Here is a 19,092-nt window from a genome sequence, read left to right on the forward strand (position 1 = left end):
TGAAGTGTATGGAGTGCTGTCCCAAGCTTCCCATGCAGCTCCGAGCTTCGGCTTTGAGCACAGTGCCTTCTTGTGTTTGTAGGGGATCACTTTGCCTGCTCTGTTCAGAAAACAGCCTGGTTATCTAGAGTTTGCCTTCTAAGCTGGAACTAGAAGCTGCCCCACTGATTTTCTGGTCTACTGAGCCAGCACTGAGGGACTTCTGGGTCTGTATCTCAAAGAGATCATAAAAGATGGGGAAAGGACCCACATGTGCAAAAATGTTTGTAGTAACTCTTTTTTTGTTGTGGCTAGAAACTGGATGCCCAATAGTTGGGGAATGGTTGAATAAGTTATGGCATATAAATGTAATGGATTATTATTATTCTATAAGAAATAACGATTTCAGAAAAGCCTAGAAAGACTAAAGGAACTGGTGCAAGGGATGTGAACAGAACAAAGAGAATGTTGTACATAGTAACAAGATTATATGAAGATCAACTGTGATGGACTTGGTTCTTCTCAGCAATGAGGTAATTCTAGACAAGTACCATCACTGAGTCTGTATCCCGAGGAATTTTTTTTTGGCTGAGGTAGTTGGGGTTAAGTGACTTGACAGGATCACACAGCTAGGGAGTGTTAAGCATCAGAGAGCAGATTTGACCTCAGGTCTTCCTAACTTCAGGGCTGATGCTTTATCCACTGAACCATCTAGCTGTCCCTGCCCCAAAAGAAATCTTAAGGAGGAAAAGGGACCCACATGTGCAAAAATGTAACAGTTCTTTTTTGTGGTAGCAAAGAATTAGAAAATGAGTTGATGACATCATTTATGGAATGGCTAAACAAGGTAATGGCATATTATTGTTCTATAAAAAATGATGAACAAGTTGGTAACAGAAAGGCCTGGAAAGATTTACATGAACTGATACTGAGTGAAACAAGCAGAACCAGGAATACATCGTATTCAATGGCATCAAAAATTGTGGTGTCACAGGCCCAGGAGATAGTGCTGGATCAAAGGGTTTGCATAGTTTTATAGTCCTTTGAGCAGAGTTCCAAATTGCTCTATAGAATGGTTGGATCATTTCACAATTCCATTAGCAATGTATTAGTATCCCAGTTTTCCTACATCCTCTCCAACACTTATCATTATATTTTCCTGTCATATTAGCCAATCTGAGAAGTGTTAAGTGATACCTCAGAATTGTATTAATTTGCATTTTTCTAATAATAGTGATTTAGAACATTTTTTCATATGATGAGAAATGGTTTAAATTTCTGCATCATATCCTTTCATATACTTTGACCATTTATCAATTCTTATAAATTTGACTCAGGCCTATATATATTTTAGAAATGAAGTCTTTCTAAGAAGCACTAGCTGTAAAAATTGTTTCCCAGCTTTCTACTTAGCTGCATTGATTTTGTTTATAGCCAATTCCTATAGAGATCTCAACTTAACAAGTCTCTTCAATTAGCAATTATCTTGAAATAAGCCCTGGTCACTAGGGACCAATCAGAGGCATTCCTTGTGTCCTTTTTTTTCCTTTTATTTTATTTTGTAATAATAATATAAGAATAAGAAAAATAGAAAAGGCATACAAAACAAAATAAAACAAAAGAGAACATTGTTATATGCCCAGTAGAACATTGGAGAGGATTCAAAATACAAACAATAAATTACCAGTTCAAGAAAGTAAATATATTAGTAGAAGAAATTATATTCATGAGTGTCCATCTCTTCTTTACGTCCTTGTAAATTGTTCTTTTGTTCTCTGCTGCACACCTTTTTTACTTTATTCTTTTTTCCCCTTGTCATCACCTCCTCCAAGCAGGCTATAGTTAAGAAAGAATATATTTATGTATACATATGTGTGTGTGTGTGTATATATATATATATACACACACACACACACATGCATACACACATATATCTCTCTCTTTCTCCCTCTCTTTCCCACTTTCTCTCTCTTTCTCTCTCTCTCTCTCTCTCTCTCTCTCTCTCTCTCTCTCTCTCTCTCTCTCTTTTTCTCTCTCTCTCTCTCTCTCTCTCACACACACACACAAATTTCCTATCCTTACTAACTATGCTTTAATTTAATAACTTGCCTTGCTATTATTTAACTTCCCCCATCCATGGATCCCTTCCTTGTCTTCTTCCCTCACCCATTGTTTCCCTGTTTACCTATCCCTGCCCCCTTATTTTTTTATAGATTTTGGAGAGTGCTATATCCTTAATGTTATACATTTAATGTTGTCTATTTAACCCATTCCAGATGTGAATAGGTTTTCATAACTACAAACTCTCTTTCCCCCTCTAATGGCTCTGTGTCTAGTCTTCATTTGCACCTCATTTTATAATCTGATTACTATTTTAACCTCAATTCTGCCTCAGTCTTTCTTTTGAGCCACCCTATTGTTGATGTCAATTTTGGTATACATTTCTCATGTAAAAAAACATAAACAATTTGTCTATATTGAATTCCTAGAAATTGACTTTGATATTGGCTCTTATATGTTAAATTTTCTATTAAGTTCAGGTTTGGTTGATAGAAAGTCCTAACAATCTGCAGGTTCATGTCTCTTTTTTCTCATTCCATATTATAGATAATTTTGCTAGATATGATAATTTTGGCTTCAGGCCTAGTTCTTTTGTCAATATATATGATTCCAGGACCTGTGGTCTTTTATTGTGACTGCTACTAATTGTTATACAACTTTAATTGTAGCTCCAGTATATATGAATTATTTTTTCTTGTTTCTTTCTCTTTGATTTTGAGGTTTAGAAATTTCGTAATAATATGCCTCTTTTTTTCCACAAAGGATCTCATTGAGGTGGTGATTGTTAGATTTTTCCTACTTTTACTTTCCCTTCACATTCTATCACTCCAGAACAATTTTCTTGCATTATTTTATCAGGCTTCTTTTTTTTGGTCACATCCTTCAGGTACTCTAATTATTCTTATATTTTCTCTTCTTGATCTGTTCTCCAGATCTGTTGTTTTTCTTATAAGATGCTCCACATTTTGTTCTATGTTTTCATTCTTTATAATCTGTTTTATTATTTCTTGGTCTCTCATATCTTCACTGGCTTCCCCTTGACCAATTATAATTTTCAAAGGATTATTTTCATCTTTGAAACTCTTCTTCTTTTCTAGTTGGTTAACCTTTTTCACAATCTTATTGTTTTTTTGGGTGGGTTTTTAAATTTTTTTCCCTCAATGTCTCTCATTTGATTTTAAGATTCTTTTTTGAATTCTTTTATAAATTTTCACTAGGCAGGGAGCCATTTTACATTAATCTTTGGGGTAGAAGAAGCTCTTTTTACTTCAATATCTTCCTCTAAAGATAAACCCTGGTCTTCTCTGTTCCCATAGAATGTTTCTATGGTGAGATTCTTTTTTTTTGCTGCTTCATTTTTTAAAATAACATTTATTAGTATAAGTACCTGTAATCCTGGAGTGGAAAACATGGTGCCTCTAGCTTCACTTCAGCTCTTCCCTCTGACCTGGAATGCCAAACCAAGAGCTCCTGCCTCCAGCAAGTGCCACACCCAGCAGTGTCCCTGCCTAGCTGCCTCTGTACTCACAGAGGCTGGTTCATTCTAGTCCAGGGCCAGCTCTCTACAGCACAGTGGGCCTGGTGTATCCAATCAGATGAAGTTCACTTGGCCCTCTGGGACTCAAACCATGACTCCACAAGCTGTCCAAGAGGTAGAAATTTCTATGGTTCCTGCTTAGGCTCCAGCCACACATAGTTCCCCATTTAATATTTCTGCGAGGCTGGTTCATTCTAGTCCAGAGCCAGCTCTCTACAGCACAGTGGGCCTGGTGTATCCAATCAGATGAAGTTCACTTGGCCCTCTGGGACTCAAACCATGACTCCACAAGCTGTCCAAGAGGTAGAAATTTCTATGGTTCCTGCTTAGGCTCCAGCCACACATAGTTCCCCACTTAATATTTCTGCAGAGCTAGCCCAGAGGAGTTTGCACTCCATATTGGGTAATCTCCTGCCCTGAATCTTTCTTCAGATCTTCTCATGTTGTACCTGAAGAATACCAGTTCTACTCCAAGTCTTCTTGATTTTTCACCAGTTTGTGTTTGCTCTGGGGTGCAAACTTGTTCTATTTGTGAGGGAAATCTGGAGAGCTTGAAATTTATCAATCTACTTTGCCATCTGCCCAGAATCCTCCCCTCTCCTTATGTCCTTTTAACAAGGAATCAATGCATATGTCTACCCTGAGTGTGGGAGTAGAGGAGTTAGATACTTCCAAAAGACACTATTTCCTTTAATTTCATCAAGTTGATTGAAGAAACTCAGAACAATCCAGTGAGATTTATTCCCATTCAACAGGTCAGGAAACTGAGACTCAGAGAAGTTAAATGACTTGCCCATAGCCACATAGCTGTTCTTAGAGATTGGCTTTCTGACTCCATGTCCTTTATTCTTTCTATTTGCTATACTACATGGCTAAAACCATAAACAACTTTTTATTTGTTATGACGAAATGATATCCGACTTATAATCAAATTAATTTAAATGGCAATGAATCAAGTCACCTTTCAAAAAATATTGTAGCCTGTGACAAAGACTAAAGAAGAGTCATAATAACAGGTATTTATAATTAACTAGCATTTTTAAAGCTTAAGGTTGGAATAGGATTCCAAATTCCTTTGAAATTTTTCCAGTTTGGCATTCTAAACTATTACTAATAATGCACTAACCCTCCCCCCCCTCCAAACATCTTCCTTCATTTTCTTTTTAGAGTTTTTTTTTTTTATTTTGAACTTAAGCACCAAATAAAATGGGTATTTTCATATACATAATGAAATACAGAAGATAGTGCATGAAATTGAAAATCTCTTAAACCTTGTTTTTCTTTTTTAAAATACATAAGAAATTCAATTGGTAACTTTCAAAGCTATTCTGCTTATCTGAAATTCACACAGAGTAGTCAGAATTTATTCCATGACCTCATATTATAGTGAGAAAAAAACAATTTACTTGTAATACAAAGCACTGTGATACTAAAAATATATCCAATAATGTGAACTATATGATATGTAACCACAATTACCATTTCAAATCTCTTCCTCCCATGATTCCCATTTTTACTTGCAGCACTTAAGTAAATATGGCTCCATAGACTCTAACTGTAATATTATAAATATACTACATACATACACAAATATTTTATATATATATATATATATATATATATATATATATATATATATATATATATAATAGAACTATTTATATAACTAAATATATATGTGTGTGTATATATATATATACATATATATATATATATATATAATATATATATATATATATATAATAACTATTTTCACACTATGGAGACAGGGATAGATTATTGGGGCTTGCCACATTTGCTTCATCCTAATACCTGGGCTAGTGGCATCCCAGGGGCCCCGGATGGTATCATTTAGGTTCTAACATCACACCTGATGTCAGTAGCAGGATCTAAGCCTCATTGGATTGCCAGTCAGTTTAGAACGTATTGTAATTAGAATAATTGTAATTGTTAAAAATGTAATTTAGTGTAATTGTAATTGGGAAATAATCAAGAATCCCAGTATAGGATGAAAGTCTCTCCTTTTTCTCCCTACTTTTAACTCCTTACTGTTTTCTCCCTTCACCTTGGCTCTTCTCATTCTTGACCATGTCACATTTCTATTCACTTAACTCGAATTTACAACTTGTAGGATCAAATATCAGATCCTCTCTTTGGTGTTCAAAGCCCTTTGTAACATTCTCCCCTTAACCCTTTACCTTTTCAGTCTTATATATACTCTTTAATCCAATGATATTCCATCTCTTGACTCTGGGAATTTTCACCGGCTACTTTCCGTTCCTAGAATGCCCTCTCTAGCTACTTCTTGGTTTCCCTGCATCATTGAATACCCAGCTGCTTTCTGCAATTCAGTGAAATCTCAGAGATGTGCCTAATCACATCTAAGTCTTCTAAGAAAACATTACAAATTATTATTCCTATTTCCAAATGAGAGAACTGAGGCTCAGTTATTAAATAATTTGCTTAGAGTCACATAGCTAGTAAATTATCAGAGACGGTTTCATCTGCTTCCAAGTTCAGTCTATATTAGGCTGCCCTTAAACAGAATGGAACTGAAGACTGAGGGGTCTGAAGGGTAGAAGTGTTCCTGGGGGAAGGAGGTTGCCAAGGCTTTGAAGAGAAGCTTTGAAAGAAAAAGAAGCATGGCCCTCAAAATTGATTTCACTTTTATAAGATTTTGGGGGGTTATGTCACTTAAAGCATTGTATAGCATCCCCCTGTGGATCCATGATGGGGGAACCTTCCCCTCTTGCTCCTCCACTTCAGAACAAGCACATATATTCAGTGACTATTCCATGTCTTTCATGAGGACATTTCTAATTTGCTTCTGGGTCAGACTCTGTATATATACACAAGAGAATCTCCTATTCCTCCATCCCCTCCTTCCTGTTGACGTTGAAGTATAAAGATGTCTCTCTAAGCTCTGGATGTCATGTGGACTCTTTTCTTTCAAGTGGTTTCTCTCAGTGGGCAGTTTTTTTTTTCCTCCAAAGATCGGCTTATTTCTTGGTCTGCTTGTACCATTGTTGTTCCAGTTACTGACCTTCAGCTACTCAAGAGCTCAGGGGACACCAGATGCCTTTTGAGATCTTACAAAATGCTATCCTAAAGGAAAGTGGGGACCTACAGAAGGTGTACATACACATGCATGCCACGTAATATTGCATACATGTAAATTCTAATATGCAAACATGTATATAGGTATGTGCACACATGTGTTTATATATGTTCATATACGTAGATAGATACTTGCATATAGCTTCAGTACCCACACACTATGGAATATTTATGGACTCACCACATCCACCAATAGTACTAGTTAGAAAAGGTAGTTTCATTCCGGTGTGAACCCTAGCTATGGAGGAGGCTTAGAATGGTAAATCTTTTGAGCTCAGGAGTGCTGAACTGCAGTGGACTAAGCTATTCTGTGTCCACACTAAATTAGGCACCTAGAGGAAGAGCCCTCCAGGAATGCATGCATGCTTGTGTGTGTGTGTGTGTGTGTGTGTGTGTGTGTGTGTGTGTGTGTGTGTGTGTTAGGAACGAGGCTGTCTAAGGAAGAGCAAAATGACTTAGCTGGGAAATGGAGCTGGTCAGAGTTTCTGATCCCATCAGTATTAGGACCGAGCCATGAGCAACCCCTGCATTCCCAGTCAGAATAAGATGAACAGACTCAGTCTTTAAAAAAAAAAATTTCAGGGATAGCAGGAATGCCATTGGCGCCACTATTATTGGATATAGTGTTGGAAATGCTAGTTATCCCAAAAAAAGCTAGACAAAGAAATTGCAAGTAAGAATAGACAAAGAAAAAAAATTGTAAAATTTTGCAAATGATGTAATCATTTACCTAAAAAACCTTAACCAGCCAATTAAAATTAATTGAAACAATGAATAATTTCCAGAAAGTAACAAGACACAAGATAAGCCCCTCAAAATCATCATCCTTTCTATTTATTACCAACAAAGCCTAGAAGGAAGAGATTGTTTTTAAATGAATTACTTTAAAAAAAAAAACAACCAAACTACAGAATGTTTAAATCTGGAAATCCATTTACCAAAACAGATATAAGAATTACATCAATACAAGTACAAACATTCTTACAAAAATAAACAAATAATTAGACATTAATTGTTCATTGTTGAGTCTAATCAATGTTAAAAAATTAATATCTAAATTAGTTAATAAATTGTGATAGGAACAATGAAAGGTTGACTAGCAAAAGGAATTGAGATCATCTTAAGACTTGGTTAGATTGCCATCACTTTCTTATCTTTTGAGTAGCTCTGGATCTAGGGAAGCTAGCTTCACTCAGCTGAAGTGTGTCCTCAAAAACTATTCTTGTTGGGTATCTTTCTCCTGCTCTAGTGAAGTAACTCTTCCATTAACTGTTGAATGATCTATGAGTTTCATTTTATCCTAATATCGAACATCTTTCCCCCCCCCCCCCAGGCTGGGGTTAAGTGACTTGCCCAGGGTCACATAGTCAGGAAGTGTTAAGTGTCTGAGACCAGATTTGAACTTGGGTCCTCCTGAATTCAGGGCTGGTGCTCTATCCACTGCGCTGAGGTCTTCCTTTATAAGTTGTAATCTTTTAGGACTAAAATATAATCCGCTCACTGAAGTGGACCGTGCCACAGGAGATAAGCCTGGTTGGACCTTCATTTTTCAGGAGGTTATTCTGTGCTTGATTCTGAGGTACCCTGTGATAGGACCACTATCCTCTCAATAGATTAGTTTTCCCTAAAAGGTGACAAAGCTAGGGACCAAATTGACCCATACCTCCCTTCCAGAGCTAACGGCATTAAGGGGGAAAAAATGTCCCCTAAAAGTGTAAAAAGTCCTACCTATGTAACTCAGGGGACCATGTGACTTGATAGACCTCTGAAATCCTTTAAAATCACCGTGTCTGCTTTGCTGACCACACAACATTTTCATATGGAGACTAGGGACAAGGAGAATAGACAAATTCAGAGAAAATGGATAGTGTCCTTATTGTATATCCTTATTATGTGAGGTTAAAAAAAAAAAAAAAAAAAAAAAACCTTTTGTCAACTGCTAATGACATGTGAGTACCACATTTCTTTCCAAGGTCAACTTTAGCTCTGGGTACATCTGGCCAATCCCTAACACAAGTTAAGTTAAGGAAGTTAAGAGAGTAAACTGCTTATAACCAACTAGCAAGTAGAAACTGATACGCCTAAGCTTTGGGGTGGATTTTATCAGAATTCAATTTACCTTCAAAGCAGTTCAAAGGGATTACATTTATTTTTTTTTTTTAGATTGAGATTTTTCCTGATTAGAAAAGGGCAAATTTAACATTTGGTTTTTTAAACTTCTTTAAAATATTTTCTTTTTTAGGAGAGTGACTTACCCAAGGTCACTGAACTAGTAAGAAGCAAATATCTGAGGCTGAATTTGAACTGGTGTCCTCCTGACTCCAGAGACAGTGCTCTATCCACTATTTTTCCCCCAATTACATGTAAAAATCATTTTTAATATTTTTGTTGTTCAGTCATATCAATTATGCCTGACTCTTTGTGTCCCTATTTGGGGTTTTCATGGCAAAGATAATAGTTTGTTATTTATTTCTTCAGTTCATTTTACAGATGGGGAAACCGAGGCAAACAGAGTTAAGTGACTTGCTCAGGGTCATATAACTAGTATCTAAGACTAGATTTGAACTCAGATCTTCCTGACTCCAACCCCAACACTCTTTACTTTGGACCACGTAGCTATTTTATTTTTAAGGTGTTTTTTTTTTTCCCCAAAATTTTGAGTTCTAAATTCTCTCCCTGAGAAAGCAAGCAATTTTATATACATTATTCATGTGCAATCATGCAAAACTCATTTCCATATTAGTCATATTGTGAAAGAAAACAGACAAGAAATGAAAAATAAAGTTTTTAAAGCATGCTTCAATCTACATTCAGACTCTTATCACTTCTTTTTTGGGGAGCATTTTTTCATTTTAATCCTTTGGAATTATCTAGGATCATAGAATATTTGAAAATAGTTAAGTCATTCACAGTTGATCATTTCACTTTGCTTTATATAATGCGTCTTTCCATATTTTTCTGAAAGTATTCTGATCATGATTTCTTATAACACAATAGTATTTCATCACTATCATTCATATGCTACAACATATGCTACATCTCCTTCATGTCCAATTTTTTGACTCCACAAAAAGAGCTGCTATATTTTTGTACATATACATCCTTTAGAAAAGGACAACTTTACTCTGAACTGAGAAAGGATGTTTTTGTATTGCTCATGGATAGTATCACCCAATTGCCTTTGGATGTTTTTTTTTTTTTTTGAAAGAAAAAAGTAGCTGAAATATGAGTCAACAAACATTTGTTAAGCTTCTATCATACACACTAAGTCCTGGGAGTACAACGAAAGGCAAAAAAAAAAAAAAAATCTCTACTCTCTAGGACACAATAGCTGCTCTTGTAGTTTAATGTAGTTTAATGGGGAAGACATTCAAATGACTAGGTGCAAAACAAACCCAATCTTTGGCAACTTTTGACACCCTAATATGTTTTACCACAAATCTCTTGATATCCATCTCTATCATTCCATCTTACCAAAAAAGAAAGTGACTAAGCAGTCTCCTCTAGGCTCCCTTTGTTGCCTGCAATGTCACTCTAAGGGTGGGTAAAACCATGCAAGTAGAGGCAATCAACCAAGGAAAAGTATCAGCATTAAAGAGGTTCAGGAAAGCTTTTTATAAAAGGTGGATTTTTAGCTGGGTCATGAAAGTAGCCAGAAAGCTGAGATAATAAATGAGAACATTCCAGGGATGGGCCACAGCCAGTGAGCCTACTCAAGTCACCCTGTTTGTCTCAGTTTCCTCATCTGTAAAATGAACTGGAGAAGGGGAAATGGCAAAAGACTCCAGTATCTTTGCCAAGAATACCTCAAATGGGGTCACAATGGAGTCATATCTGCCCATACAACATGGGATGTTCAGTTCAGACATCTAATTGACAGAGATGGAAGATTGAAGGTAGGCAGGAAAATTAGGGCTTGAGAAGTAAATTCATTAATTATCTTCATTGAGATAATTGAATCCATAAAAGGTGATTAGATCATTAAGTGAAATAGTAGAGAGAAGAGAAGAGTTTCCAGGAAAAAGTTCCATAGAAGATATGACCTGGATGAAGATCCAGCAAAGGAGACAGAGAAGAAGCAATTAGAGAAGCCGGAGAACCAGTATAGAAAAGTATCTGAAAATGTAGAAAAGGGAGAATTAAGGAGAAGGACTGACAATGTTAATGGCTTCAGAAATGTCAAGAAGGATGAATATTGAGAGATTACCGGTGATTGTGGAGAGAAATTTCAGTTGTGTGACTATAGTGAAATAAGAAAAGAATGAGAAGAAAGGAAATGAAGACTTTTACATGGCCTTTTCAAGGAACTTAATCACAAAATTAAGGAATGATATAGGATGGTCACTAGTGAGGATGGTTAGATCACCTCAGCAATTTTTGAGGATGAAGGCAACATGAGCATATTTGTAATAATATAGTAACTAGCATTTGTAACTAGCCAGGAACTTTACAATTATTATCTCGTTTTATCCTGATAGTAACTCTGGGAATAATAAGTGCTATTATTCTCCCCCTTTTACAGATGAGGAAAGAGGCAATCAGTGCCCAGAGTCACATAGCCAGTGAGTTTTTGAGACCAGATTTGAACTGGAGACCTCCTGACTTCAAGCCCACTTCTCTTTCTACTGCACCACCTGGAAGTAGAGAAGAGGCCAGAAGTAAAGAAGAGGAAATCTGCTGGAGAAGATGGAACAAAATGGGGTCATTTCTTCATGGAGAGAAGCTTACCTTGGTGAAGAGAAAGGCTATCTCTTTATATGAGTTGCAGGTAGAAGGCACAGACAATGGCAGACGGGATTTGGGTGATGTGAGATGAAGAGAAGGGGAAAAAAGGGACTTCTCAGTGAATGACCTCATTTTTTTTCAGTGAACTATGGACCAAGTTTCTCAGTTCTGGGGTGGGGGGAGATAGTGAGAGGTTTAAGGATAAAAAGATTTGAAAAAAATTCTGTGGTGAGTGGGATAATGAGTCATTTAGGGAGATGTAATAGGATTATCTTGTTGCAGTAAGGGCCCAGGTGAGGTATGTAATATAAATTTGTAATGAATCCAGCCAGCATAGTTTTGTGATTTTCTCTAGCTCATCCAGAAGTACAAGAGTAGGAAAGAATCAGGGGGATGATGGGCTGAGACTTAGCAATACAATAAAGGAGTGAGGGGCTCGAGAAGATGATAGCATCAAGTAGAAATGGTTCACCAGTGGGCAGCTAGGTGGCTCAGTGGATAGAGCACCAGCCCTGAAGTCAAGAGGATCTGGATTCAAATCCAAACTCAAACATTTAATACTTTCCAGCTGTATGACCCTGAGCAAGTCACTTAATCCAATTGCCTTAGCAAAAAAAAAAAAAAAAAAGTTTACCAAAGAGTTAGGATGGGTAATGGAGGAAAGTGTAACTGGTACAGCAATGGTGGTCTGCAAAAGAACTAAGGGACAAATGGAATGGAAGTCATGATAAGGCTCAACAAGAAGGGACAGGCATTGCTAAGTAGAGGGAGAGATGAAATGATAACAGATTGCAATCAGATAGGGGAATTTCGGAGCCCACAAACATGGAAGTCGTGCATTTGTGGGTCATGGCATAATTAAACATTCCTGAGTCCCACATTTGTGCTAAGCAAAGTCAGCCATGGTCTGAGTGACCTCAAACAGTGACAGAACAAATTCCAATTGCATAATAACCTAACTGAAAGAATCTTTTGAGTATCATGTGTTTGTTATAATTTGGCATTTGAGAAGCAATCGCTATTTACTAGACTTTTTTACACTTATTTGGCGCAAGTCATTGGGGAGGGCACTTGAAAGGATACTGCTTATCTCTGCCCCAGATTCTCAGAAACATTCCAAGAATTGGGGATATGGACAAACATGCCAATTGTACCCCGATCTAGTTAGCTGAAAACAATCAGGGATACTATATCAGTTCAGCAAGTTTCTACTCCCATTCCAAGTCATGAACTTGAAACTCTCTCTGTCTCTTTATCTGTCTCTCTGTTTTTCTCTGTCTCTGTCTGTGTGTGTGTGTGTGTGTCTCTCTCTCTGTCTCTCTCTGTCTCTGTCTCTCTGTGTGTGTCTCTCTCTGTCTCTGTCTCTCTGTGTGTGTCTCTCTCTTTGTCTCTCTCTGTCTCTCTCTCCCTTCCTTCCCTCCCTCCCTCCTTGGAACTTCCAGGAAGGCTTCTATGCACATCTGGGAGCTCAAACTCCAAGTTTACTCTTGCAGGAGGGCAGAAGTTTCTATTGCTTGGACATGGAAAATAAATCCATTCACTGGTTTTGTGGGTGCTTGTGCTGCTTTGCCTTTGAGCACAGAAGAAGCTTCTAATTTTGGCTGCAGCCTTGTAAATCTGAGATGAGTTCCTCAGTGGAGACTGACCGGAGCCAGGAGGAATTTGCTGCCTGGGAGAAAATGGCTACTTATAGGAAGGGAACCAAGTCCTGGTATGACTGGCCAGTTTCCTAAATCCTTCTATGAGGTGCTCCCTGATCTCATCAACTCTGTGGAAGCAGCCAGGAGCTAGAGAACTTTGTCCTAAAGCATCCAGCCCCAGAAGAAGAGATCAGTCAGCAGCATCCAAGTACTCTACTAGGCACAGGAGGGCAGTAGCAATGCCAGAGGCTGGGGTGGGTGGCGAGCGGAGGCCGCAATGGCCGCACAGCTCAGGCCTTCAGGAACACTGTCCCAGTATGTGACAGAAGAGCTCAGATCCTAGAATGGGTATGAGCATTTATTGAGTGCCTAATGTGTTCTGGGCACTGTACTTAGTGTTTTACAAATATTATCTCACCTGATGCTCATAACAACTATGGGAATAAGTTTTATTATCCTTATTTTACAAATGAGTAAACTGAGACAGACAGGCTATTGACCTGCCCAAAGTAACTGAACTAGGAACTGAGACTGGATTTGAACTCAGGTCTTCCTCATTCTAAACCCAGAGCTCTAACCACTGATCCACCTAGTTGCCCATTTCTCTAGCTATGAATAAAAAGTCAAGAATTTCAAGGCAGTTACTGGAAAACAAAATAGGAAGGAAGCATAGTCTGTTAGTACTAGGACTTCACCACAAAGTACAATCATCAAAACTCTCTGGTTTAAAAAAAAATCCAAAAATAAAAGAGATCAGTGGAAGAACCTTCACAAGGCTCAGAGTCAAACACAATAGTAGCAGCAGCAGCAGTAGTAGTAGTCATTGTCGTAGTAGTAGTAGTAGTAATGTATGGTAAAAACAGAGATTCCAACTAGTCATTCATTCATTCAATTAGGCAGCAAGTCTTTATTAAAACTCATCAGGAAGAGAATAATTATTTAACACATTCTGGGAAACTGGAAAACAGTCTGGCAGAAACTGGATTAGACCAGCCTTTCACACAATACACCACTATAATCTCCAAATGGATGCAGAACTTAGATATACAATAATATATCATACACTAACTGGGAGTAAGGAAGAAGATACTTTTCACAACTCTAGACAATAGAACAGAGCTTGATTAAACAAGGAAAATCTTAGGAGATAAAATGGACAATTTTGATTACATAAAGTAGACTTTTTTTTTTCACTAAAAAAAGAGTTAAAACTAAATGGGGGAAAGTGGTATAAATTACCAGATAAAGATCTGATTCCAAAATAGATCAAGAATTGAGTAAATGAACAAAAACATTAGGCAATAATGGTGTCATTATACAAAACCCATGGAGCATAACCAAGTCCCTCAATTAGTCTCAACAAACTTTCTATTATATCACTCCAGTTCATACAATGGCCTTCAAGAATTTTTAAACTTCTGAAGGATTTTTTAAAGCCAGAAACTGAGTGATTCAAAAGAGAAACATATAAACCTTGCTCATTACTAGTTCAGATATCTGTACTAGTTAGCTGTAAACTGAGGGGAAATTATCTGAGAAGGGTCTGATTCCAAAATATATTGGTAATTGACATAAAAGCACAGGAACAGTAACCCTTTTTCTAATACATAAATGCTCAAAGCACACAAATAGCCATTTTGTAAAAGAAAACCAAAATATCAACAATCATATGAAAAATGCTTCAAAACAATTATAGTCATGACAATAGAAATTCAAATTTAAGCAACACACAGAGTCCTATATCATACATATCAGATTGGCAAAATGGCAAAATAGGAAAATGACTATTATTGGAGGGCCTTGAGAATGTTTTTCACATCATACTGGTCCTCCTATTATCTTTCTGACCATTCTTTGTCTCCTTTGCTAATTCTTGTCTTTTTATTTGTAGCTCAGTAGATGTAGTAGTATGTCTCTTCCTCAAAGATCTTCTCCATGATCCTCCTTTCAGTGGTCAACTAACATCATAGAATCTCAGAATTGGTAGAAACCTCAGAATCATCTAGTCATTTATAGATAAGGATGTGGGTCCACCGTGTCAATCAGTTTGCATTATAGCTTTTTTGTAAGAACACGTTTATATTGAATTAATCAATCAGATGTTGGAACTAGTTATGAACAAGGCCTGTACATTTTTTATTTCATATCAATCATCCTTTAGGTTTAGATTTGTTTAATTTAGAAGTCCTTGAAGATCACTGTATGAACTGGATATTTTCATGTTGAGGCTGATTGATGGACTTGTTTTTGCTGTATGGGTTTTGAATAATAAAATCAGAGATTACTTTGGCATCCTCCTCACCTTCTTTGACAAGAGGAGGACCTTATGAACTTTGGGATTAATCATCAGCTTTCCCTTTCCATTTTTGAGAAGTAAAATGTAAAGGCTCTTCAAACCTTTCCCTATAGCGATGAGGAAGGGCCTGGACTCCTCTCCCTGCCAGTACAAATGTTGAACTATGAACATATGTAGTTGTTTTGACTTTGCCTGGGCCTTGGACCCATAATCAACTTTTCTAATTTCTATTTCTTTGCCAAGTATAGATAACCTGAATGGCCATCCTGAAATGGCAATTTCCAGTCTTTCAGGCAATCTGCTGAGTCTGAGAGATCAAGAAATCCTGAATTCTTTGCCTGGCAGCAGGAAGAATTACTTCTTTCAGAAAGATGGGCTCAATCCCTAGCCTACTATGCTAGAAGATATGAATTTGAAGGAAACCATTTGGACTGTACAAAACCAAGGAGAAGGTAAAATGATGATTCAATAGTCCCACACTTTGACATATTAAGAATGAGTCTCCTGGAATAGTTTAACAATAATTATTACTGGTGTTTGTTGTCATCCACATGCTTTTAATATCTTATATATGTACATATTTAGTGAGGAAAAAGATAGCTGTCCTAAACCTGATTTACATAGTACAATTACCCCTTCTATATAGAAGGCATTAGGGACACCATGATCTGGATATATGTGTAAAATTTTTTGGTTCTCCCTTCGTAGCAGAAAAGAAATCTGAATTATTATGGTATTAAAAGATAAAATATGTTGATATTATACAGTACTATACATATACTTCATGCATTTCTGAGTTTCTAAACTTTTCTAAACTTTTGGTGTTGTTTGGTCTTCAGTATCATCTGCTGCTTTCCCAAAAATTCCCATTTAATTTCTTGGGATGACCTGCAATATACTGAAGCTACAATGGTTCCCCATTTGCATTGTGGAAGAAGTTAATTTACATTGAATTTCTCTCTACGTTCTTTTTTTTTTTTTTTTTTTTTTTGGATACTCTAAATAGGAACTAAAGCTAAGCTTTAAATCATTTTTCAATTTCTAACATTAGGCCAGAGAAAAAAGATTTTGACCTCAATTTCTGTGTGGCAAAGCTGGGCCTAGTACCAGTTACGTGTTATATAGAATAATTTGTTACATAAAATAATTTAAAGTTTTCAAAGCATTTAAAATGTTTTCCCATTTAAGTCTCAAAATAACCCTCTGAAGGAGGTACTGCAAATTTTATATTGTTCATTTTATGAAAAAGGGAACTTAGGGTAAGAAAGTTTCAATGACTTGGCCACATTAATATGGCTAGTAAGCATTCAATACAGCAGTGAGATCTCCAAATAAAAATTTTGAGCCCATAACCTCCCACCCAATATACTTATGTTTTCATAATTATTTATAATTTATATACAGGTATGACTATACATCCATAATTATGTACATTAGATAGCACCAAAAACCATAATTTTTAAAGGGATGTTATTATTGAGACATTTCAATTATATCTGACTTTCTGTGATTCCATTTGGAGTTTTCTTGGCAAAGATACTTGAGTTGGAACTGGAGTTGGAGTTCTCCATCTCATTTTACAGATGGAGAAACTGAGACAAATAGGATTAAGTTACTTTCCCAGGGTCTTAGTAAATGTAGTAGTAAATGTCTGAGGTTGGATTTGAACTCAGGAACTCCTGATTTCAGGGCCAGCTCTCTATCTACTTCCCCATTTATCTCAAAGGGATGAGTTGTAGATAAAGTAATGTTTGATCCTAGAATCAATTGGAAACCATTGGAGTTTATTGAGAAGAGGCAAGTAACATAGACCTTTGCTTTAGAAAAAAAAAAAAAACACTTTGCTGTTGTGTGGATGATGGATGGAAGAGGAGAGAAATTTGAGATAGAGAGATCAATTAGGAAGATATTGAAATAGTTACCATAAGATATTGTTCATATCCTTGAAGAGAATCATGACCTTGGGTAATGTTATGGCACACAATTGAATTGGATTTAAGGGAGGGAAGGCTGTGCAAAATCATCTCCCTTTCTTTCCCCTCCAGAGCCATCATGGTCCAATGGCCAGACATAGATCAGGACGACTAGAGATGGCTCTAGATGAAATGGGAGACCTAGGACTTTTGAAGCTAAGGTCTTTAACAGTTCTTATAGTCTGATTGAGCCTGCGCATATTCAGTGATTAAGGCATTAGGGCCCCAATGAGGGAAATAGCTTTATGAAGGAGATAAATGTGAGAGATGTAGTATAAAACTGTTCAAGACTTCATAACTGCTTGTAGATGTGAGGTGAGAGAGAGCAGTGGAGTGGAAGATAACACGGAGCTTGTGAATTCATGTAGAAAGATGGTAGTATATTTGACAGGAAAGGGGATGTTTAGAAAAGTGGTAAATTTAGAGGAAAGACAATGTAATGAGACCTTTCATAAAGACTGCAATCCATTCATACTCATACTGTTCATTCCTACTGCTCATCCTGCACAACTCACTCTGTCCCACCCAGAATAAAAAGTGGGGAGGCAGGATTCTTAATCATCAGTCATTGCCCCAGCTCTTAGAGTCTGCCCTCCAAAAGGGGACTCTCACAGATATAGATATACTTGAGGACAAGAGATAGGTATACCAGGACAGAATTACCCCAACATCCCCTACCCAGTTGTACATTTCTTGTACATTAGTGAGTTTTCATATGTTGTCCATCTTCCTAGAGGAAGCCAATGTTCTGGTCTGACTATGAATTAGACCAATCCCTTGCTGTTATCAAATCCCACAATCATCAAAGTCCAGTGGCAGCACACAAAAAAAAAAATCACAAGATTGGTGAAGACCTGGGATGCAGCGATTAACTTTGGTTTCTTTGCAGTCTGACTATGCTCTTGGTAGCTACAGAGCTTGCTTTGACCATTTTAATGGCTTCTGGAACAAATTAATCTCATCTACCCATTTGACTGAGAAATTCTTCATGTGTTTGGGGTAGACATCCCTTTAACTCAAAAATAGGTTTGAAGTCTGGTGGTTACCCATCTGCCATGACAATTTTATCCAGGTGTGACCACTGTACATGCTACAGCTTCTTGAAGTCTTAGGTGAGAGTTGAGTGAGAGGGAGATGCCAAAAATGGATAAAGACCCAGCAAGCCCTCATGCTAGAAGTATCAGGTTTTATTTGAACACCTTATACAATTGCCTAAAAATGCTTAGGGGTTGATTGCTTTAGACTTGATGTAAAAAAACAAAACAAAACAAAACAAAAAACAACTTTCTAATAGTTAGAACTAGGCAAAAAAGGGAATGGCCTATCTTATGTTGTAAAGAAGAATATGTTGGTGTTGTAAGAAAATATATCTTATTCAGATACATGTTGAATTATATGGCCACTGAGTCCTCTTCTGACTTTCTGATTCTGTAATCATTATCTTTCCCTTAATGGGGGAAATTTGTTGGCCCTGCTGATTTTTCCTGATTTCCTCCTTTTTATTAATGGATTAGTCTTCTCCCAGTCACCTAGGCTAGAAACCTGACTTACCTTTGATTCTTTCCTTTCCCTAACTTCCCTTCTCCACTCCTCCCTACTTTACTCAATTTGTCACAAACTCCAACTTTCCTTCCTATTGCCTGCCAGTACCCTAATTAAACACATTAATAAAAAATTATTTGACAATGTACCATGTGCCATCTCTTCTACTAACAAAGAGGACTTATCTCCAAGGCAAGGGAGAGAGAACAGTAGTGGCTGAAG

The 19,092-nt window shown here is 37.0% G+C and overlaps 1 protein-coding gene across 2 annotated transcripts in view; it reads left to right on the forward strand.

Moving 5' to 3' along the window:
- Positions 1-8,740: 8,740 nt before the first annotated feature.
- The window catches only part of SDR9C7 (short chain dehydrogenase/reductase family 9C member 7), a 28,067-nt gene continuing 17,715 nt past the window's right edge, over positions 8,741-19,092 (forward strand). For both annotated transcript variants that reach the window (XM_074269942.1, XM_074269943.1), the window contains exons 1-3: positions 8,741-9,057; positions 11,217-11,462; positions 15,604-15,807. Coding sequence is in view for 1 of the 2 variants with exons in the window: in XM_074269943.1 (XP_074126044.1) it covers positions 15,750-15,807 (58 nt within the window). In the remaining variant the exon portion in view is untranslated. The remainder of the gene's footprint in view (positions 9,058-11,216; positions 11,463-15,603; positions 15,808-19,092) is intronic.

The sequence above is a fragment of the Sminthopsis crassicaudata genome, chromosome 5, assembly GCF_048593235.1.
Source record: "Sminthopsis crassicaudata isolate SCR6 chromosome 5, ASM4859323v1, whole genome shotgun sequence".
Classification (NCBI taxonomy): Eukaryota; Metazoa; Chordata; class Mammalia; order Dasyuromorphia; family Dasyuridae; genus Sminthopsis; species Sminthopsis crassicaudata.